The 23,295-nt window shown below is 45.1% G+C and overlaps 2 protein-coding genes across 2 annotated transcripts in view; one reads left to right on the forward strand and one right to left on the reverse strand.

The window, feature by feature from the left end:
• Window positions 1-241: 241 nt before the first annotated feature.
• DCLRE1B (DNA cross-link repair 1B) lies at window positions 242-22,846 on the reverse strand. Its single transcript, XM_073615708.1, has 5 exons — window positions 22,619-22,846; window positions 10,954-11,168; window positions 9,124-9,289; window positions 7,448-7,627; window positions 242-1,967 (listed from the first exon to the last, which is right to left on the reverse strand). Exons 2-5 carry the CDS (start codon window positions 11,140-11,142, stop codon window positions 946-948), a joined length of 1,557 nt encoding a protein of 518 aa, XP_073471809.1. The 5' UTR covers window positions 11,143-11,168; window positions 22,619-22,846; the 3' UTR covers window positions 242-945.
• AP4B1 (adaptor related protein complex 4 subunit beta 1) overlaps window positions 22,583-23,295 on the forward strand; it is a 116,680-nt gene continuing 115,967 nt past the window's right edge. The window contains exon 1 of the mRNA XM_073615707.1: window positions 22,583-22,690. The gene's annotated coding sequence lies outside the window, so the exon portion shown is untranslated. The remainder of the gene's footprint in view (window positions 22,691-23,295) is intronic.

Raw genomic sequence — 23,295 nt, forward strand, 5'->3', positions numbered from 1 at the left:
ATGGCATTATTATTTTAGGTGCGTGTTTAACTGTACTAAGCTTTCCCTGTGTTAGCAGCATGCTGGAGAGCGGTGACAGAGCGCAGCAGTCTGACAGGGCAGCACAGTGGTGGGGTTAGAGTAAAAAAGCTTAGTGTCAGCAGAAATTCATTGACCTTCCAAAATAATTCATCACTTTGCCCTTGATTTATAAAACAAAGACCAAAGAAACTGCTTTAAAACAAAGAATGAATAAATACAATCCGATTTCAAATTTAAGTTTATTTTATAAATATCTTCTCCCATAAGCAGTTACAGCAATAAAAATACGTGCAAAGAGATTACACAAAGTGGCATATTCTTTGTGCAAAGGAAAAAAAAAAGGAATGAATGCAATGATCTCAAAAAACCCAACTGTTTATATCTAAAGACATGATAAATTGCCTTATCACAAGAACTGCGCTCTGTTGCACTTAAAAAATGAACATATTGTTTATTTGGGAAATAAAAAAGTGCACAAACATGCAAACTGCTGGCAGAAAGACTTTAAAGCAGAGTTCCACTCATTTTTGTGTTTATTACAAGGCAGCAGCTACAAAAAGTGGAGAACTTACACTCGAATTGCCTAGGTGGTCCAAGCGGAAGTGGGAGAGGGTTACCTATGAAAACTACCTACCCCCCCCCCCCCTAAAAAAAAAAACCCTTGCAAAATTAGGCACCAGCCATTATATTTTAGATGCATTGGCTACCTTGCTAGTTTGGCCTACCCATACATAGCAACCATAGCTGAAGGGGGCCTTAAACTGGGCTTTTTCCATAGTGCAATCAAAGTGTCAAAATTCTATCCAAATTTTACGGTGGTGAACACTTCCAACATTGAACAAATAACAATGAAACACAAGTTTGTACCTTACTTCAACACACATACATATATTGCTCTCTGGCAATAGATTTATCAGCATTCCTTCAGTGGATATAGTTCCTAATATATTTCTCAACTTGATCATGAAAGTGCTTTGAACCAAAAAGTTCTCTTTTACTGCAAGGCAACAAGGAAAGCCTATCTGCCCTTGTAAAGAAAACAGGCACACATGGAGCACAGGAAGAAGTAATGTTACTTTTTGTTTCTGCATACAACACAGATGTGTCAGATAGAACTGTCCCATTCATGTTTTGCGGTGACCAGATTGCAGAAGGCATCTCGGTTTCATTCTCAAGAGTCTGTGAAGTGTTCTTGAACCACGGAGAGGTAACTGTGGAGTTCACGTTTGACACAAGCACGGTAGACTCACTCAGAGGTGTTGGAATTGGGCATTGTTCTGAAATCGGTGAAGACTCATCAGAAGTAGTTAGCTGCTGACCGTTAATATTTTCTTCTGTTGAAACAGTGGTCTTTTTTTCTTCTCTGCCACCATCAAGCTCTGCATCACTTGGTATTTTTTCAGGAGTTTCAAACTCAACTCCTCGAGGTAAATTTTTATTTACAGAAACCTTTAGCATTTTAGCTTTCAATTTACTTGATAGGCCTTGACTTCTCATGTAGGCCTTTACAGAATTTGGAATTATTACATCATTTTTTATTGTCTCAGAATTTAAATATTTATTAAAGTGAAGCCAGCATTCTTTTGTCTTCACCACAGGAACAATGGAGCAAGGCCTTATATGAGATACAAACTCAAGGAGCTCATCGAATGAAGAATGATCAGAGTATGGTACAACATAGACATTCTTATGCCAGATCTTCACTTTTCGACTGGTGGGGAGAATTGCTATTGTTGGATAAACAGAATTCCATTTAACCATGTTACCATGAATGACCTCGCTCTGCTCTAGAACACGGATTCTTCCTCCTCCCTCCTGTACTGTAAAAACATCTTCAATATCAAATAGGTTGAGCAATTCCATTCTCTGAGGGCTTACAACAATCCAAGTCTTAAAGATCTTAGCCAAGTCAACAAGAAGAGACTCTTTTCCAATGCTGTAGAGACCTGCAAAATTAAAAAACAAAATCTGATGAAAGCCTAATATACTGTAAATTCACAGTCTATCAGACTTTAAAATCATAAAAATCTCCTCACGAATTTACCATATCTAACTAAGCTGTCAGAGTTACCTAACCAGGGAGGTAAACAACCTATTTACAGACAATATAATTCATTTTTTTTACTGTATAAAGAGATACAATAATATGACTATACACATTAAATCAACAAGCATGTTAAATTTCTCTTAAAAGCAAACATTTATTTTGGATAGAGTAGAGGATGATTAAAATCCCTCTCAGTTCCCGCCCAGCCTATAGACAAATGATGGCTGCCTGGGACATTGTTCCGGATGGAAGTCATATGAGGTCCTCCAGGAACGGGCCATGCTGCGGCGCGATCTGTCACTGGACACAGCTGATGACAGATTACTGTACCGGGCCACTGCCAGTATCATGTGATTGTTGTGACCAATCACAGCCGATCACATGACAATTGTAAACAATGGATGGCTTCCATTCATTGTGTTGCTAGCTGTAATTGGTCACAGTAATCACATGGTACAGACAGTGCCAACCACAGCCCATGTGTACCATATGATTATCTGTAGCCAATCACAACAAGAAAAAGAAAAGAACATTTACAAAATAATTAAAGTAAATAAAAAAAACACTTTTCTTTTGTTCAGGGTCCCTGATTACCGCCACAAAAGTTATATGATGATGCTGTACTGTGCTGGTGATAGCGGGGGTAAAAAAAAAAAAAAAAAAAAAAATAATTATTATATTATTATTATATATATATATATATACACACACACATACACACACACATATATATACACACACACACACACACACACACACACACACACACACACACACATATATATATATACATAAATAGTTAGTTAGTGAAGAAAAACAAAATAATTTTTTGAATTCTTCATCCTCTTACTATATACCTTGGACTGTCTACTGTTCAAAAAGTTGTCATTTGGGGATATTTGTACTGTCCTGGCATTTTCGGGCCTCAAGAAATGAGATAGGCCGTCAGTACATCAGGATTGATCAATTTTGGCCTAAATTTATGCAGAAAGATTATTTGCAAATTTTATAACAGAAACTAAGGAAAATATTTTTTCGTTTATTTAGCAAAAAATAAAAAACCCAGTGGTGATTAAATACAACTGTAGCTGTCTCCCCAACTTTCAGGGGCCTGATGGTGACCCCCAGAGCCAGGGAGAGCTGACATTCCTCCTCAGGGTGTGGGTTACTAGGCAAAGTGGGTGTGGTGCAAGGTGAAAAGATTGGGTGCCAGTCACTTTTTGTAAAAATGAACAAAGAGTTTTATTTCTCTTAACAGGAAGAGTGGGAGAGAGGGTTAAGGCTCAGGACACCCTTAGGCAAATGGAATAGCAATTAGACAAACTCCGTAGACAAAAATAGAAATAGGCAGACAGCAATACAGATAAAGGGCCTTTAAGCTGAATGCAGCAATCTGTATCTTGTAGCAACTGCTGTCTCCTATATCAACAACTTCTCTCATGGTATCCCCCTGTAGAGCTTCATGCTCAACTCACAGCATCCCACCGTAGATTCTTATGCTCAGCCCGCCGTCTCTCACTAGACCGTGGACTCTCAGCTACCTGCTGGATCCCTTGAGCTTCACCCACAGCTAACCGCTGTACTTATCTTTAAGCTTTACTTACAGCTACCCGCCGTACTCCTTCAAGCTTTACTCACAGCTACCCGCTGTATTCCTGGAGGAGTCTCCACTGAAGCTTTCCCACTTACTTCATTGTCCCTGGCTAGTGAAGCGTCTGCTCTGGTAGTCCCTCAGAACTTCATCCATTTCAAACTTGCCTCTGGTAATAGGAGTGGTCATCCCTCCGGCAAATGCTTCTCCTTTACCTCCGGCAATGAACAGGCTCCCCTCGGGCTGAGCCTCTAACGCATGTGGTTCCGTCCCAGGCTTCGGGCTTAACCTTTGGGAAACCCTGAACTACTGGAGAGGCCTCACGTAGACCTAGCAACCAGGACTCCTGGATAGGCCTCGGGCTTCAGACCTAGCAGCCAGGAGCTGTTTGACATGCGTCCACCCAGGCCGCAGCCCCGGGCAGGAAGAAACCCTGATCACCTGACTCCTCCAGAATAAATAGCCTATCCCAGCATGCACAGCGCCCAAAAGAAACTCCTGATTGGCTGAAACAACTTATTCACCCATCACCTGAATTCACTGTAATCCATCAGCCTAATACCAAAGGCAACAGTGCCACCTATTGACAGAAGAGAGAGACTACCAATTAAATTCAGACTTATGGCCTGTACACACGATCCGAATATCACACGAAAACTGTCATCCGAGGAAGAATCATACGATTTTCGGATGGTGTGTACACTACTTTCGAGAGCTGATCATGACAGCTCATCCGATATTATTCGATCGGACAAGCACGAAAATTTTCCTCATACGATACCAGACTGTACGATTTTCGTTTAGTCAGTATAGTTGTCATCCGAAAATACAATACAAATACATTACAACACATGACATCACTTCCGATTTTTTTTTCTGTCGTCCGAGAATTTTTGTGACTTTAGTTACCTATTCAATTTCGACTATTAAGCGAAAAAAGTCGTACGATCTGTTGTACGATATTCGGATCGTGTGTATGAGCCATTAGGACAGAAATCAGTGGATCAAACTATCAATTAGACAGTCTAGTTACCACCTAGCACAACTAGATTTATTAGCAGCCCTGTTTAGGACCAGGGTGCTACACCACCAAAAAAGAAAGCTCTATTTGTTTGAAAAAAATGATAACAATGTCATATGGGTACAGTGACCGTGCAGTTGTTATTTAAAGTGTGACAGTACTGAAAGCTGAAAATTGGCCTGGGCAGGAAGGGGGTGAAAGTGCCGGTATTGAAGTGGTTAAATCAACAAGTATGTTAATTTCACTTAACGCCAAAACTTTTTTTAATTTTGGATAGAGTAGAGGATGGTTAAAACTGCTCTCATGTTTGTTTTGGGTTTTTTCACCTGTGCTGCCATTGTGGAGATTTATCTTCGCTTCCTGTCATGTAGACACATTGGAAAGTGAGGGAAACGCCTTGAACAATTATCAGAGGAACAAATGTTCCAATAGGTAGAATTTCTCCTCTTCTGTTCTGGTTAGGACTCAAAATTTTGGATTTTCCCTTTACTTTTAGCCCCAGTGACAGTGGTCACCAGGACAAAGAGGGAGTAAATCTCTCCGACAAGGATAATAAAAACATGACAAAGGTTTTTTTTTTTTTTTTTTTACAAATCAGGAATGCTTTATTGAAAAGCAAAACAATACAGCATACATTGTCTCATAAAACAGAATATAGTGCCATACACAATTAACATCTAAATGCAAGTCAGCCAGATCCAACAGGACACACCAGGGGGAGTTGAAAAGGTCCACTTAAGGCTTTATGTATACGGGACGTTGTTCAACCTCTCCTGAATGATTTAACTTGACAGATAGAAACCGGCGTCTAAAAACAGCCGTTTAGCTGCGTTTACATCTAGAAGCGTTTGTAAAAAAAAAAAAGAAAAAAAAGTATTTATTTTTTCAAATGAAAAACTAAATGCTGCTAAACGGCGTTACCATATTTAGCAGCGTTTACAAGCATTTGGCGTTTCAAATGCCTCTGAACATCCGTCTGAACCCATTTTTTTGTGTCCCAAATAAAGCTTCTAAACGATCTGTGTACATGTACTGATAAGATAACAGAGGAGAGTTCAGGGGTAGCTGAAAAAAAATGTCCAACTGCTCCTAAACATCCGTTTACCAGCAGCAGTGTACACAAGGCCTCAGGCTTAAGACCTCAAGTACACGGGACGCTGAGGCAACCTCTTCTGAACGATTTTTTTGACAGCTTGAAACCGGCGTTTAAAAACGCCTGTTTAGCCACGTTTGCATGGCACGTTTAGTCGCTTTTTGTGGCGTTTTGTCACGTTCGCATCTAGGAGCCTTTTTTTAAAGATAACATCATAAGACCCTCCCAAAGCACAAAAAAAAACTTATTATTTAACTATTTCAGCCATTCTGTGAGACCAAAGTGAGTAGCAGCAGCTGAGAGAGCAACAGTGTACTTGTATCTACCTCAATTTCGGTGCTTTTTATATGGATCCCATAATGAGCATATGTGAGGAAAGTAAAAAAGCAAGATATTAAATTTCATGCAACTATGTTTGAACAAGTCGGGGGTCAAGTTCAATGGTGGGGTCATCTGGTTTAAATCTAACAACATATAGGTCAAATTCCAATTTTACTTTGGCTAACAGCAATGTTAGTGGTGTATTGGATTGGATCATGGGCTCATTAGGGGTATATAAATGGTTTATGAAGCATTGCAAGCAATTACAACTTGGATGAAATCAGGGGCAGCTGAAAAAAGCAGCCAACTGCCTCTGAATGTCCGTTTACCAGCAGCAGTGTACATGAGGCCTTAGGCCTCATGCACACGAGACGCTGGTGCAAACTCTGCTGAACACAGGTTTTTAAAAGCTGAAACCGGCGTTTAGAAACGCTCGTTTTGCCGAGTTTGCATGCCGCGTTTGCGTCTAGAAGCGTCTGCAGAGCAGAGAATGACATTTTGCGACCCAAATTTGGGGCCCCGTATCTCGGGGCCACTTAGTGCTAGGAACCCAATATTTGGTGTGCTAACTAGCACTACAACATATCCAAATTTGGGGTTCCTAGCACTAAGTGGCCCCGAGATATGGGGCCCCAAATGGTCGCAAAATGCTAGGAACCCCAAACTTGGATATGTTATAGTGTTAGTCCAACTGTGTTAGCACACCAAATTTGGGGTTCCTAACGCCAAGTGGCCCCGAGATATGGGGCCCCAAATTTGGGTCGCAAAATGTCAAGCACTTCTGCAGCACAGAATGAAATTTGGATATGTTGTAGTGCTAGTTCCACTGTGTTTGCATACCAAATTTGGGGTTCCTAGCACCAAATGGCCCCGAGATATGGGATCCCAAAGTTGGGTTATAAAAAACACTTATAAACGCAAACGCGGCTAAACGCGGTACCCGCATTGGCGTCTGAAACCTAGAAAAACTTTTGCGTCCGAACCCATTTTTTTGCTTCTGGAAAAACGAGGTTAAACGCAACTGCCTAAAAAACGCCAAAAGACGAGACTGTGTACATGGACACATAGGATAACACTGAATGGGTTCAGGGGCAGTTGAAAAAAGTGTCCAACTTCCTCTGAACACGCGTTTAACAGCGTCTTGTGTGCATGAGGCCTTAGGAGGATTTTTTTTTTTTTGCATAGTATAAAAGATATGAGATTATCAATTTAGGGTGATGAGATACATCTAAAACTCCTTGCCAACAGTTAAGTTTTCAGTTTTGATTTCCATAAAAAGGTGGACGTGACAAATGTGTACAAGGATCTAAAATTATAGAACATAATTTAGCCTATTTTTATATACCTACTTACCAATTACTATGTCATGCTCTGGGTGTTTTGCAATTATATCTTCTATTTCTTTTGTGGCTTCCTGTCGAGAAGGCAGGTTGCTTTCAGGATCACAGTTTGTATTATCCAAGTACAAAACATCAATCTTCTTGTTCTTTAGAGGAGGATATTTTAGCATCAGAGGGCTGTAGCGGAAATCACCTGTGTAATACAATGCAAAATTTAGATTAAGAACATCATATAGAAGTGAAAGTTCAGTTGAATTTTTTTTTTTTAATTTAATTTATTGAATAAAGTAGAATGTTGGATTACACTTTCCACAAAAGAACAAATACTTCATCCAGAACTGGGACAGGAAGCACAGAAATATATAAACGTTACCGAGCTCCATCAACTCGGGGGCCGTGACCAATTACTGTCAAGGTGGGATAGCTGGCATGTCACGGAGGCATGAATTTCGTTTAAAGAGTGCTCCTAATCTGCTCTCTTCATGAATGCCACTCTAAAATATGAAGATATATCCTTCAGAATGGGACCACTGTTGATAGTGGTTTGAGATTGAGGAAACAATTTATTGTGTGATAGCACAGCCAAAATGTAGCACAACTCAATAAAGGTAAAGGCTTTACATTTTTTTTTCAAACCTGTCACTGTCAAGATACCAACGCACAATCCTAATGCACACATTCTTGGAAAAATAGCTGTGTATGTAAGCAGGTGCTGTAGTGACCATCAGCTCCAACTGAAGAATGTCACCAGCACATCGTGGATCTCCAATGTGGGTCCAAAGCTTTATTCAGCGATCACATTGTAACAGCAATATTTTTGAACATCGCAAGATCCCTTCATCAGGCCATGTGACTGTCACATGCCTAAAGAAGGGGTCCTGCGAGGCTCCGAAACATTGCTCTTGCTGTAACAATGCAATCGCTGAATACATCTTTGGACCCACATTGGAGATCCACGGTTTGCTGGTGATGTTCTTCTGTTTTCACTGCCAAGGATGTGTCCTACTCATTACATAGCAGCCATGAGTTTGTTTCAAACAGCCACCTGACAAATTCTATGTAGTGCTTCCTTATTTTAAATTCTCTGAAAATTAGTAGCAGATAAGACCCGCCAAAAAAATATTTTGAATTCTCAGGTCTGCACACCTGCCACAGCCTTTAAGACCGAGGCAGTAATAGGGGAACCCACATTATTGCAGTTAAATCTTGCAACAGTAAATATGGGATAGATTAGAATGTGTAATGTTATAAATATGCATGGATTTGGTTCAGTATTTGTATTATTTATTTATAATGCTATTACAGTCTAAAAAAAAAAATAAATAAAAGGGCCACACATAAACAAGCAAATCAAAACACAGGTAAGAGTAGAACAGTTTGGTAACATCCCAAATTATTCATTTAAAGTTGTACGCAACAGTGCAATTACAATTATTAGTTGTATCTAGTTTTATTAGCTATTTCAAGTTTGAAAGCACTCATAAAGAGCAAGATACAGGAACAGAGGAGGTTGTAAAACCACTCAACTTTTTGGGAGGTTGACTGAAAAGGAACCAAAAATAGTCCCTTGTTAATTTTAATATTTTTTTTATATTATAGCAGGGAGACTTTGTACGCCCGAATTTTAACATACCGGTCTGTCCTGTCTATAGGGCTGTAGGAGGGGAGATCATGTCACACCAGGTTTACCTGTATGTAAGATAGCACCGAAGTATCCTTCAAACAATAACATAACAGAACCAGGGCAATGGTTGGCATCTATTAAAGTGACAGCCACTGTTTCGATTCCGCAGTCATCCAATGGCAGCATATGGCACACATCAACTTCTAATGGGTTGATCCACTTACTGTTAACCTGGGAGAGAAAGGTTCAGTAGGATGTTAGATAAAATATCTGCCCCTTATTCTTGGATCTGGTACCAATTACTCACGGTAATCTTCTGTTACCAAAGTAGTAAAATTTACATTTGTTTTAGTTTCACTTTCATTATGAACAATAAAACAAAAAACTTTAACGATAAAAAAAAATAAATATGGATAGCAATGCATGTCTATGGACAAAAGGATGCAATCATATGATCATTCAATTACATCCGCATCCAATAAAATGATTTTTTTTCTTAAAAACAGATCATAGCTCTATTTTTGTTCTGTTAAAAAAACCCATAAGCGAACATAACGGATGTAAAACGGACAAAACGGTCAGTTTTTGCATTGGTTGTTAGGAGCCGGCACCTGCCTCTCTGCGGTCAGCGGGGATTCACCAGGTGACCCCTGCCCCTTTCTCTACTTCAACATTGGGCCTAATGACGACTCCTTCTCCGGCGCTAAAAAAAAAAATAAAAAAAATAAAAAAATAAAAAAAAAAAACACAAAGGAGGTGGCAATTGTATTCAGAGCTGACAAGTGACAGTACACTGCCCGCTCACTGTAAACACTGCTCCTCTCCTTGCCATTAAGAGGACCTGTCACCTGCATTCTATTACATAGGGGGCTATTGGTCCCCTATGTCATAGCAATAAAGTCACATTAAAAAAGAAAAAAAAAAAAAATTTAAAAGGAGACACATTAAAAACCCCCCCAAAAACACACACGTTTAAGTCCCATCCACCCCACATATACATACAAAAACTGTGATTGCGCTACATATGTTATATATCACCATGCACACCAGAGTGAGATCAATAATTTTAGCAACAGAGCTCCTGGGTAACTCAAGGCTGATGACCTGTAGGGGCTTTTAAGGCATTGCCTATGGAAAATATAGAATACTGAAGTCTTTTTGCTGTTCATGGGTGCACACAATTTTAATGCTTGACATGTTATGTATCTATTTACTCGGTGCAACTTTATCTTTTATATTTTAAAATAAAATTAGGTAATTTATTGCCTTTTTGTGCCCTAAAACTGACTTTGGTGATTTTTTTACTCAAATTTTGCATTTCATAAACCGTTGCACTAATATCATGTGACACAAAAATTTTTAACTACTACAAAATGTATTCTCTAGGTGTTCCGCTTTCAGAAAATATATAATGCTTGGGGGTTTCAAGTAATCTTCAGGCCTAAAATTATTTTTCAATTATGTAAACAAAAAAAAATGGCTGTGGGACTCAAGTGGTTAAGGACTCCAGCTCGTGGATGTAAAAGAAACCCAAAAAAAAAAAAAATAAATGAAAAAAGAGAACTCATAAGCGTGACTAAACTGATGAAGCAGGCAGTCCGCCAGTGTGAAAGGGGCCTTGCATTTTGCACACGATTTCCACCTAGCAGGTTATTGCCCCATCTTTTTTTTTCTTAAAATTTTTTTAGAGTGTTAAATTCTATCTGCTTGCAACAAGATGGTATTTGCAATATTTTCTGTATTACTGTAACATTTAGGTAGCTAATGGATACTTTCATAATTGAGTTTTTGTACCAAAGTCTCTTCTGCAATAAAGAGCCTGTCTGCTCTCTCTTTAAGAAAGGATTTAGTTCTGCTATAACTTAGATGTATATACACAAAATGACATACTGTACCTGTAGCTTATGTTTCAGTATTTTGGCTGTGATGGGTGAACAGTACAATGGGCGATTCCATGTTGAAGATAAGCCTACTGTATGGTCACTGTGCATATGAGAAAGGAAAAAGAGCCGAATGTGGCTGCATCGCCGGATCTGCCAGAAATCCACAGCTATAGGGGTGTTTGGAAGTATAGTCCCATTCATCCTGTGTCCAGAGGGCAAACAAATATCTGGAAACAAAAAAACAAAAACAAAAACAAAAACAAAAAAAAGAGAAGGACTTTCAAAACACAACATTTTTGTGACTTGCAGAACAAATAATACAAAGCACGTTTTTAAAAAATAAATATAAATGACTACATTATATAAAACAACCCTATGTTTTCTATATTTACATCTTGTCTATTACTTGCTCTCCAAATAAAATTTGTTTACAACCTTCGGTATGGCACTGAAGAATACTACAGTGATCAGTGTATGAAACCTGCAAGATGTTGGTACACAAGGGCCCAAATTTGAGAAACACTGTTAGTACAGTATCAAACACAATAAAGTACAATCATAACATTACCAGTATACTATAAAAGGGAAAAAAAAGCTATATTTGTAAGGTTTGGAAGGCAGGTCCAACTCCAATGACCATGAAGTGTACTAAGCAAAAGGGAAACGACACGTCTCAATCATTCCATTGTGTAGGATATATGTGCTTGACTGTGTATATCTTTATTATGCATTCAGGGGCATTGTCTCTACAAAGATAGAACTGACAGCAACACTGAATTATAGTGAAACTGTGCTCATCATTGAACCACTGTGGCTGTGCAGCCTGCATATTATGATCCTGTTGGGAGGCATCTTTACAGTTGCAATAGCATAAAAACATACTTAATAATTGAGCTACAGAGGGTAAGACTGGCACAGAGGGTCAATCAACTCATCTCTTAACCATGCTGCACATACCGTTCTGATGAGCAGAAAAATATTACCTTTCTCTAGTCAGACTTATGATCTGTATGATTTGACCATGCAATAATGTATGCCTTGCTAGGGTGGCTAAACAAGAGAGATAGAAAATGGATTAAGAGGTAAGGACTCTATGGGGGAGGAAGAAGTCTTGTACATGGTTGGGGAAAAAAAAAAAAACAAAAAAAAAAAAAACACACATGCTGCGTCTGTAGCCATGTAGGTTGTTTTTTTTTTTTTTTTTTTTTTTTTTATGGATCTAAACACAGTTGCATTGTTGTCTATGGAACAAATAAAGGAAAAACGTTACATTTGAGTTCAGTATCTTACAGGCATATGGCTGTATACCCAGGTATATATAAGTTTTACACTCATAAATTGCAAAACTAGCAGCTATTAGAGGACGAAGAAGAATTTTTTGATTGTAAACATTTGCGGACATGTACATGTGCATAGGCAAGGCCTTTACAAAACAGTTTTTTTTTTTTTTAACTCAGAATCATTTTGCCCGCAAGAGCTTACGTAAAAACATCAGTAAGCTTTTACATCCATGTGCAAGCAGCCCAAAGGAAAAAGAGCTTGTAATAAGCTACCCTTCTGCCAATTCACAAGAGTGGGACTTCCCAAGTCCTCTCCCCATCCCTACTCCACCAAAGAAGAATCTTGCTCTGGTTAGCAACCCACTATGGTAGGGATCTCTTTGTAACATTCCAATGGCAGCAATGGGATAAAAGTGTGTGCATGTTGTTTTTCAGTGACTGACTACCCCAGATTGGGTTCTTGTAATAATTTTGCAGCGTATGGGTCAATTTACAAGGAGGCGCGATGGACAACCATACATTGTATACATACATTGTGCATTGTCTAGCCTCCCTGTAACCCCATTTGTGACAGCAGGGTATGTAGAGTTGCCACCTCATCCCTTTAAACCCAAACACATATTCATTACACAGGTTCTGTGGCTGATTAAAGTGGTAATTAAACTCACTTGGTGCCTTATCTGCATTTAATTATCCTCAGAACCTGTGTAATTCATATGTGTTCGGGTTTAAAGGGATGAGGTGGCAACCCTAAGGGTATGTCAAGTATTTGCATATTATGCACCCCACGTCTGGAGCCCTTGGGCATATAAGAAGATAACCAAAAAAAGTACCTCTCAAATTGAAAGTGGTTTAATACTTCGACTACATGGACATATTACATAGGTCACGGCTATAGTCTTAGGTGTCCAGTGATGTATGTTTATACATTATACCCAACGGGTAAAATAACCATACAACTGCAATAGCAGCTGAAAGCTTGTTGGAATATGAATCCCTGGGTTTATTCCCCAGTTATATAAGTGATCTAGGCAGCTGCAAAGCCTCCCAAGCCAAACATCCCCCTTTCCCATCCAACCCAGGCACTTGGTCATGATGTCACATAAAAATGCATGGAATGGACGTGAGATGTGGATCAATGGGGACCAATGTGCTGAAAGCTGGGTCACGCCGCTGTTTGTCTGTATATGAAGGGTTAGTGGGCATCCTGACATGTGCTAGCAGAAAAGGTGTTGCTGACCCCTGTTCTGTAGTACAAGGGGCGCCCCAAAAGTTCTATGTCCGAGTCCGACTTTTCATCCCTAATAACACCAAGGGATTTCTCCACTTTGAAGGGATTTCCTCTCACTTCCAGTTTTGGTTGTGGGACGCTAAGGATGATCTCAGGCGTGTTCGCAAGCCGCACGTGCTGAGCCTGCCAGGAAGTCGGCACTGCACAGCGTTAATCACAGGGGAGTAAGACATTGTCCCGATGTGCGGCTGCAGAGATCGGGAAATGTCTCACTGCATGTGATTAGCGCTGTGCAGTGCTGACTTCCTGGCGGGCTCGGCACGTGCGACTTGTGCTCACACTTATGGGACGCTAAGGGGAAAAATCCCCAATAGAGATGGGCTCGGGTGTGTTCGAAATCCCACATGCCTGATCCCACCAGGAAGCTGACACTACACATGACTAATCACAGGCAGCGAGACATTGTCCCGATGTGCAGCTCCATACCTCCCAACTTTTGAACTTCAGAATGAGGGACACTTGAGGAAGGAAGTAACCTTGCATAGCGCGCTGCGGCAAATGTGGGCGTGGTCAAACTTTTGACAGTGGGAGGAGCTTAATGGGCATCATTAAACAAAACTTGGGCTTCCTTGTATCTATAAAATATGCTTTTATTATTGTTCCACAAGCAAGAGTCTCATGGATACATACATACCCCAGCACATTCATTTAAAAAAAAGGATAAAAGAATGCAGTGTTTGGAGTGCATTACGTACAAAGTGCAGGGTTGTAGGATGAGCTATATACAGAGTGCAGGGTTCTGGCATGAGCTATATACAGAGTGCAGGGTTGTAGGATGAGCTGTGTACAGAGTGCAGGGTTCTGGCATGAGCTGTGTACAGAGTGCAGGGTTCTGGCATGAGCTGTGTACAGAGTGCAGGGTTCTGGCATGAGCTGTGTACAGAGTGCAGGGTTCTGGCATGAGCTGTGTACAGAGTGCAGGGTTCTGGCATGAGCTGTGTACAGAGTGCAGGGTTCTGGCATGAGCTGTGTACAGAGTGCAGGGTTCTGGCGTGAGCTGTGTACAGAGTGCAGGGTTCTGGCGTGAGCTGTGTACAGAGTGCAGGGTTCTGGCGTGAGCTGTGTACAGAGTGCAGGGTTCTGGCGTGAGCTGTGTACAGAGTGCAGGGTTCTGGGGTGAGCTGTGTACAGAGTGCAGGGTTCTGGGGTAAGCTGCATTCAGAGTGCAGGATTCTGGAGTGAGCTGCATGCAGAGTGCAGGGTTCTGGCATGAGCTGTGTACAGAGTGCAGGGTTCTGGGGTGAGCTGAATTCAGAGTGCAGGGTTCTGGGGTGAGCTGAATTCAGAGTGCAGGGTTCTGGGGTGAGCTGCATTCAGAGTGCAGGGTTCTGGGGTGAGCTGCATTCAGAGTGCAGGATTCTGGAGTGAGCTGCATGCAGAGTGCAGGGTTCTGGGATGAGCTATGTACAGAGAGCAGGGTTCTGGGGTGAGCTATGCACAGAGTGCAGGGTTCTGAGATGAGCTATGCACAGAGTGCAGGGTTCTGAGATGAGCTATGCACAGAGTGCAGGGTTCTGAGATGAGCTATGCACAGAGTGCAGGGTTCTGAGATGAGCTATGCACAGAGTGCAGGGTTCTGAGATGAGCTATGCACAGAGTGCAGGGTTCTGAGATGAGCTATGCACAGAGTGCAGGGTTCTGAGATGAGCTATGCACAGAGTGCAGGGTTCTGAGATGAGCTATGCACAGAGTGCAGGGTTCTGGGATGAGCTATGCACAGAGTGCAGGGTTCTGGGATGAGCTATGCACAGAGTGCAGGGTTCTGGGATGAGCTATGCACAGAGTGCAGGGTTCTGGGATGAGCTATGCGCAGAGTGCAGGGTTCTGGAATGAGCTATGCGCAGAGTGCAGGGTTCTGGGATGCGCTATGCGTAGAGTGCAGGGTTCTGGAATGAGCTATGTGCAGAGTGCAGGGTTCTGGGATGAGCTATGTGCAGAGTGCAGGGTTCTGGGATGAGCTATGTGCAGAGTGCAGGGTTCTGGGATGAGCTATGTGCAGAGTGCAGGGTTCTGGGATGAGCTATGTGCAGAGTGCAGGGTTCTGGGATGAGCTATGTGCAGAGTGCAGGGTTCTGGGATGAGCTATGTGCAGAGTGCAGGGTTCTGGGATGAGCTATGTGCAGAGTGCAGGGTTCTGGGATGAGCTATGTGCAGAGTGCAGGGTTCTGGGATGAGCTATGTGCAGAGTGCAGGGTTCTGGGATGAGTTATGTGCAGAGTGCATGGTTCTGGGATGAGCTATATACAGGGTCCAGGGATCTGAGATGAGCTATATACAGGGTTCTGGGATGAGCTATATACAGGGTGTAGGGTTCTGGGATGAGATATATACAGGGTGCAGGGTTCTGGGATGAGCTATATACAGGGTGCAGGGTACTGGATGAGCTATATACAGGGTGCAGCAGAGGCGTAATTAGAACCTTCAGGGGCCCTGGTGCAAGAAACCATGAAGGGCCCCCCGACCTCCAGCCTGGGCCATTCCCTTCGAGCCCAGAGCCCTTCCCACTGATCCCATCACCCTTCATGTTCCCACAGCAGATTGGGCCCGGCCATGGTGGCAGAAGGCCAGGGCCTAGTTGCAAGTGCAAGCTTTGCTGGTAGTTCCGCCAGTGGTGTCAGTGTGGACTGTGAATGGTGTCAGTCAGTAGGGCAGTGGACATGGTCAGTAGAGCAGTGGAAGTGGTCAGTATGGCAGAGAAAGTGGTCAGTATGGCAGAGAAAGTGGTCAGTATGGCAGAGAAAGTGGTCAGTATGGCAGAGAAAGTGGTCAGTATGGCAGAGAAAGTGGTCAGTAAGGTAGTGGACATGGTCAGTAGGGCAGTGGACGTGGTCAGTAGGGCAGTGGACGTGGTCAGTAGGGCAGTGGACGTGGTCAGTAGGGCAGTGGACGTGGTCAGTAGAGCAGTGGACGTGGTCAGTAGAGCAGTGGACGTGGTCAGTAGAGCAGTGGACGTGGTCAGTAGAGCAGTGGACGTGGTCAGTAGAGCAGTGGACGTGGTCAGTAGGACAGTAGACATAATCAGTAGGGCAGTGGACATGGTCAGTAGAGCAGTGGAAGTGTATGGCAGAGAAAGTGGTCAGTATGGCAGAGAAAGTGGTCAGTAAGGTAGTGGACATGGTCAGTAGGGCAGTGGACGTGGTCAGTAGGGCAGTGGACGTGGTCAGTAGAGCAGTGGACGTGGTCAGTAGAGCAGTGGACGTGGTCAGTAGAGCAGTGGACGTGGTCAGTAGAGCAGTGGACGTGGTCAGTAGAGCAGTGGACGTGGTCAGTAGGACAGTAGACATAATCAGTAGGGCAGTGGACATGGTCAGTAGAGCAGTGGAAGTGGTCAGTATGGCAGAGAAAGTGGTCAGTATGGCAGAGAAAGTGGTCAGTATGGCAGAGAAAGTGGTCAGTATGGCAGAGAAAGTGGTCAGTATGGCAGAGAAAGTGGTCAGTATGGCAGAGAAAGTGGTCAGTAGGGCAGAGAAAGTGGTCAGTAGGGCAGAGAAAGTGGTCAGTAGGGCAGTGGACGTGGTCAGTAGGGCAGTGGACGTGGTCAGTAGGGCAGTGGATGTGGTCAGTAGGGCAGTGGACGTGGTCAGTATGGCAGAGAAAGTGGTCAGTAGGGCAGAGAAAGTGGTCAGTAGGGCAGTGGACGTGGTCAGTAGGGCAGTGGACGTGGTCAGTAGGGCAGTGGACGTGGTCAGTAGGGCAGTGGACGTGGTCAGTAGGGCAGTGGACGTGGTCAGTAGGGCAGTGGACGTGGTCAGTAGGGCAGTGGACGTGGTCAGTAGAGCAGTGGACGTGGTCAGTAGGACAGTAGACATAATCAGTAGGGCAGTGGACATGGTCAGTAGAGCAGTGGAAGTGGTTAGTATGGCAGAGAAAGTGGTTAGTATGGCAGAGAAAGTGGTCAGTATGGCAGAGAAAGTGGTCAGTATGGCAGAGAAAGTGGTCAGTATGGCAGAGAAAGTGGTCAGTATGGCAGAGAAAGTGGTCAGTATGGCAGAGAAAGTGGTCAGTATGGCAGAGAAAGTGGTCAGTAAGGTAGTGGACGTGGTCAGTAGGGCAGTGGACGTGGTCAGTAGGGCAGTGGACGTGGTCAGTAGGGCAGTGGACGTGGTCAGTAGGGCAGTGGACGTGGTCAGGACAGTAGACATAATCAGTAGGGCAGTGGACATGGTCAGTAGGGCAGTGGACGTGGTCAGGACAGTAGACATAATCAGTAGGGCAGTGGACATGGTCAGTAGAGCAGTGGAAGTGGTCAGTATGGCAGAGAAAGTGGTCAGTATGGCAGAGAAAGTGGTCAGTATGGCAGAGAAAGTGGTCAGTATGGCAGAGAAAGTGGTCAGTATGGCAGAGAAAGTGGTCAGTATGGCAGAGAAAGTGGTCAGTATGGCAGAGAAAGTGGTCAGTAGGGCAGAGAAAGTGGTCAGTAGGGCAGAGAAAGTGGTCAGTATGGCAGAGAAAGTGGTCAGTAGGGCAGAGAAAGTGGTCAGTAGGGCAGTGGACGTGGTCAGTAGGGCAGTGGACGTGGTCAGTAGGGCAGTGGACGTGGTCAGTATGGCAGAGAAAGTGGTCAGTAGGGCAGAGAAAGTGGTCAGTAGGGCAGTGGACGTGGTCAGTAGGGCAGTGGACGTGGTCAGTAGGGCAGTGGACGTGGTCAGTAGGGCAGTGGACGTGGTCAGTAGAGCAGTGGACGTGGTCAGTAGGACAGTAGACATAATCAGTAGGGCAGTGGACATGGTCAGTAGAGCAGTGGAAGTGGTCAGTATGGCAGAGAAAGTGGTCAGTATGGCAGAGAAAGTGGTCAGTATGGCAGAGAAAGTGGTCAGTATGGCAGAGAAAGTGGTCAGTAAGGTAGTGGACGTGGTCAGTAGGGCAGTGGACGTGGTCAGTAGGGCAGTGGACGTGGTCAGTAGGGCAGTGGACGTGGTCAGTAGGGCAGTGGACGTGGTCAGTAGGGCAGTGGACGTGGTCAGTAGAGCAGTGGACGTGGTCAGTAGGACAGTGGACGTGGTCAGTAGGACAGTAGACATAATCAGTAGGGCAGTGGACATGGTCAGTAGAGCAGTGGAAGTGGTCAGTATGGCAGAGAAAGTGGTCAGTATGGCAGAGAAAGTGGTCAGTATGGCAGAGAAAGTGGTCAGTAAGGTAGTGGACATGGTCAGTAGGGCAGTGGACGTGGTCAGTAGGGCAGTGGACATGGTCAGTAGGGCAGTGGACGTGGTCAGTAGGGCAGTGGACGTGGTCAGTAGAGCAGTGGACGTGGTCAGTAGAGCAGTGGACGTGGTCAGGACAGTAGACATAATCAGTAGGGCAGTGGACATGGTCAGTAGAGCAGTGGAAGTGGTCAGTATGGCAGAGAAAGTGGTCAGTATGGCAGAGAAAGTGGTCAGTATGGCAGAGAAAGTGGTCAGTATGGCAGAGAAAGTGGTCAGTAGGGCAGTGGACGTGGTCAGTAGGGCAGTGGACGTGGTCAGTAGGGCAGTGGACGTGGTCAGTAGAGCAGTGGACGTGGTCAGTAGAGCAGTGGACGTGGTCAGTAGGACAGTAGACATAATCAGTAGGGCAGTGGACATGGTCAGTAGAGCAGTGGAAGTGGTCAGTATGGCAGAGAAAGTGGTCAGTATGGCAGAGAAAGTGGTCAGTATGGCAGAGAAAGTGGTCAGTAAGGTAGTGGACGTGGTCAGTAGGGCAGTGGACGTGGTCAGTAGGGCAGTGGACGTGGTCAGTAGGGCAGTGGACGTGGTCAGTAGGGCAGTGGACGTGGTCAGTAGGGCAGTGGACGTGGTCAGTAGGGCAGTGGACGTGGTCAGTAGGGCAGTGGACGTGGTCAGTAGGACAGTAGACATAATCAGTAGGGCAGTGGACAAGATCAGTAGTTTTTTTTTATTGTTGTTATTTTATTTTTGTTATTTTTTTTTACCATTATATTTTATCCATTTTATCTTTTAGAGTTTTTTTTTACAGTTTTTGATGGGATTTGGTGGCAGTGGAGGGCAGTATGATGGGGTGGAGGGCAGTATGATGGGAGGGGTGGCAGTGGAAGGCAGTATGTTGGGGGCGGAGGCAGTGGAAGGCATTATGATGGGAGGGGAGGCAGCGGAGGGCAGTATGATGGGGTGGAGGGCAGTATGATGGGAGAGGAGGTAGTGGAGGGCAGTATGATGGGAGAGGAGGTAGCGGAGGGCAGTATGATGGGAGAGGAGGTAGTGGAGGGCAGTATGATGGGGTGGAGGGCAGTATGATGGGAGGGGTGGCAGTGGAAGGCAGTATGTTGGGGGCGGAGGCAGTGGAAGGCATTATGATGGGAGGGGAGGCAGCGGAGGGCAGTATGATGGGGTGGAGGGCAGTATGATGGGAGAGGAGATAGTGGAGGGCAGTATGATGGGAGAGGAGGTAGTGGAGGGCAGTATGATGGGAGAGGAGGTAGTGGAGGGCAGTATGATGGGAGAGGAGGTAGTGGAGGGCAGTATGATGGGAGAGGAGGTAGTGGAGGGCAGTATGATGGGAGAGGAGGTAGTGGAGGGCAGTATGATGGGAGAGGAGGTAGTGGAGGGCAGTATGATGGGAGAGGAGGTAGTGGAGGGCAGTATGATGGGAGAGGAGGTAGTGGAGGGCAGTATGATGGGGTGGAGGGCAGTATGATGGGAGAGGAGGTAGTGGAGGGCAGTATGATGGGAGGAGGCGGTAGTGGAGGGCAGTATGATGGGGTGGAGGGCAGTATGATGGGAGAGGAGGTAGTGGAGGGCAGTATGATGGGAGGAGGCGGTAGTGGAGGGCAGTATCATGGGAGGGGGGTTAGTGCAGGGCAGTATCATGGGAGGGGGGGTTAGTGCAGGGCAGTATCATGGGAGGGGGGTTAGTGCAGGGCAGTATGATGGGAGGGATGGTAGTGGAGGGCAATATAATGGGAGGAGGTTTAGTGGAGGGCAGTATTATGGGAGGGGTGGTAGTGGAGGGCAGTGTGTTGGGAGGGAGAGCAGTATGATGGGAAGGGTGGTAGTGGAGGGCAGTATGATGGGAGGGGTGGTAGTGGAGGGCAGTATAATGGGAGGGGGGTTAGTGGAGGGCAGTATAATAGGAGGGGGGCAGTATGATGGGTGGGGGTGGCAGTGAAAGGCAGTATAATGGGGGGGTTAGTGGAGGGCAGTATAATAGGAGGGGTGGCAGTGGAGGGCAGTATAATAGGAGGGGTGGCAGTGGAGGGCAGTATAATAGGAGGGGGGGGGCAGTATGATGGGATTGGGGCAGTATGATGGGAGGGGTGGTAGTGGAGGGCAATATAATGGGAGGGGGTTTAGTGGAGGGCAGTATTATGGGAGGGGTGGTAGTGGAGGGCAGTATGATGGGAGGGAGAGCAGTATGATGGGAAGGGTGGTAGTGGAGGGCAGTATGATGGGAGGGAGAGCAGTATGATGGGAAGGGTGGTAGTGGAGGGCAGTATGATGGGTGGGGGTGGCAGTGAAAGACAGTATAATGGGGGGGTTATTGGAGGGCAGTATAATAGGAGGGGGGGCAGTATGATGGGATTGGGGCAGTATGATGGGAGGGGTGGTAGTAGAGGGCAGTATATTGGGGGGGGGTAGTGGAGGGCAGTAAAATGGGAGGGGGCAGTATGGGGGGACTGTACAGCATGACTGGAGAGGGGCAGTGTATGGGAGGGAGCAGAGTGACCATGAGTGTACTCAGAGTCAGGGCAGTGCAGGGAGCATTTCTCCTACCTTTATTCCAGCGCAGGAACAGCCTTCGGGGAAGACCCGGAGTCGGGGGCGGAGTCAGGGGCGGAGCTTAGGCGCGAAGAGGACTCCTCCTTTGGCTAAATGCTGGGGCTCCACTCTCCTCCTTGTCGTGACGTCACTGGTTGTTAGACGCCAGGCGGGCCATGCCTAGCTAGCAACCAGTTGTTTTGGCAGTGAGCCAGGCAGCGTCTGGGGGTGAAATGAAGCGGTCTCGGCCAAAACTAGTACAGCGGGCAGTGAGGGACAGCGGCAATGCGGCGGCAATTTTTAGGGGGGCATCAGATCAGCCAGTGGGGCAATTCCGGGACATTGTATTGTCCCGGAATGAAGGTGCCCGGGACGCGGGACAGACCTCCCACAGCGGGACTTTCACGGGCAATCCGGGACGGTTGGGAGGTATGCGGCTCTACAGATCAGGAAATGTCTCACTGCCTGCGATTAGCCATGTGTAGTGTCAGCTTCCTGGTGGGATCAGGCATGTGGGATTTCGAACACGCCTGAGCCCATCTCTACTCCCCAAAAGGACACAGATGGCAAAAAAAACCCGACAGGTTATAGTTCTCTCTTAGGCCTCGTTTAGACCTGCTTTGCAATCTGAAGCCCAATCTGGGTTCGGATCGCACCTCAGATAGCAATAGATATGTGGGGAGGTGGTGTTGCATCCTTCATCGCCTGTTTTAACCCCGTAATTACCAGACAACCATGCACATTGCGTAGAGTTGCCACCTCATCCCTTTAAACCCGAACACATATAAAATACACAGGTTCTGAGGCTAATTTAATGCAGATAAGGCACCAAGTGAGTCTAATTACCACTTTAATCAGCCACAGAACCTGTGCAATTCATATGTGTTTGGGTTTAAAGGGATGAGGTGGCAACTCTACGCAATGTGCATGGTTGCGAGGCAGTTGAAGTGCACCCCTACTCACTTAAGTGGGTCATACTCGGCGGGTGTTACCACCTGCAGAGTGCAACTTAGGGTATAATTTGTGCCGTGGCTGAGAATCAAAGCATCATGGCCCTGGCAGGTGTACACCCCCTCAGCTGCGGGGGGGGGCAGTAGAAATGTGGCTCAGCCGTGGAGTTTTATCGCCCCCACCCCAAATGGATAAAAAAAAAAAGAAACCCTTACTCTATCCAAAAGGATAGGATTGCCTTTAGCTTTATTTTAAAATAAGTGTCTTGCTATTTGAACCAACACTATTCATAACATGTGGACATCACTAAAACGTTCTGAAGAACGAGCCAAGTCCTTTACACCGTCCATTCCTCACATGATGATCGCTTGTATTACTTCCTACATTACACCCCACTATGTACCAGAAGAGTATAGGCGCCAAACATCAGTGTGTGCAGAGCTCGGCTACTTCTGTCTTACCATCCCGGAAGTGCCCCGTGCGCCGGTAGCTCGGCGATCCGCTCCAGTTCTCCGGCTTTGGCCAATTTCAAGGTAAACACCGAACTCGTATTTAGTTGGATGGAGGGGGTGTACGGTAAAAATCTGGAGGGGGCGGCACGTCGGGATAGGGCGGAGCTTGTGTTCAGCTTCTCCCGCAGACAAGCTGTTTCATGAACCCAGGAAGTGTATGTGATGTGTAATATGAAGGAGGGGTGTATGGAAAGGCTGAGTGAGGACTAATCTATGGGATCCAACACTCAGCACGCTTGTGTTTATTGGAGAACACAGACTAACACATCACCCAGGAATAGAAACACAGCACTAGAATCTCATAGAAGCTAGATCCAGTTAGAAGTCATTTCACCTCTTGCTGCCCACATCACACATATGTATGGGGGGCAAAGAGGGTGGGCCTAAACACCCACTGCATGAAATATGCTTCGATCTAGTCCATTGTAGCTCTGGCTGTATGTTTAGGGACATCCTGCTGGAAGGCGAACCTTCACCCCAGAACACCTTTGGGATGAATTAGAGCAGAGATTGTGAGCCAGGCCTACTCGTCCAACATCAGTGCCTTTCCTCACAAATGCGCTTTTGGAAGAATGGTCAAACATTCCCATAGACACACTCCTAAACCTTGTGGACAGCCTTCCCAG

The sequence above is a fragment of the Aquarana catesbeiana genome, linkage group LG02, assembly GCF_042186555.1.
Source record: "Aquarana catesbeiana isolate 2022-GZ linkage group LG02, ASM4218655v1, whole genome shotgun sequence".
Taxonomy (NCBI): Eukaryota; Metazoa; Chordata; class Amphibia; order Anura; family Ranidae; genus Aquarana; species Aquarana catesbeiana.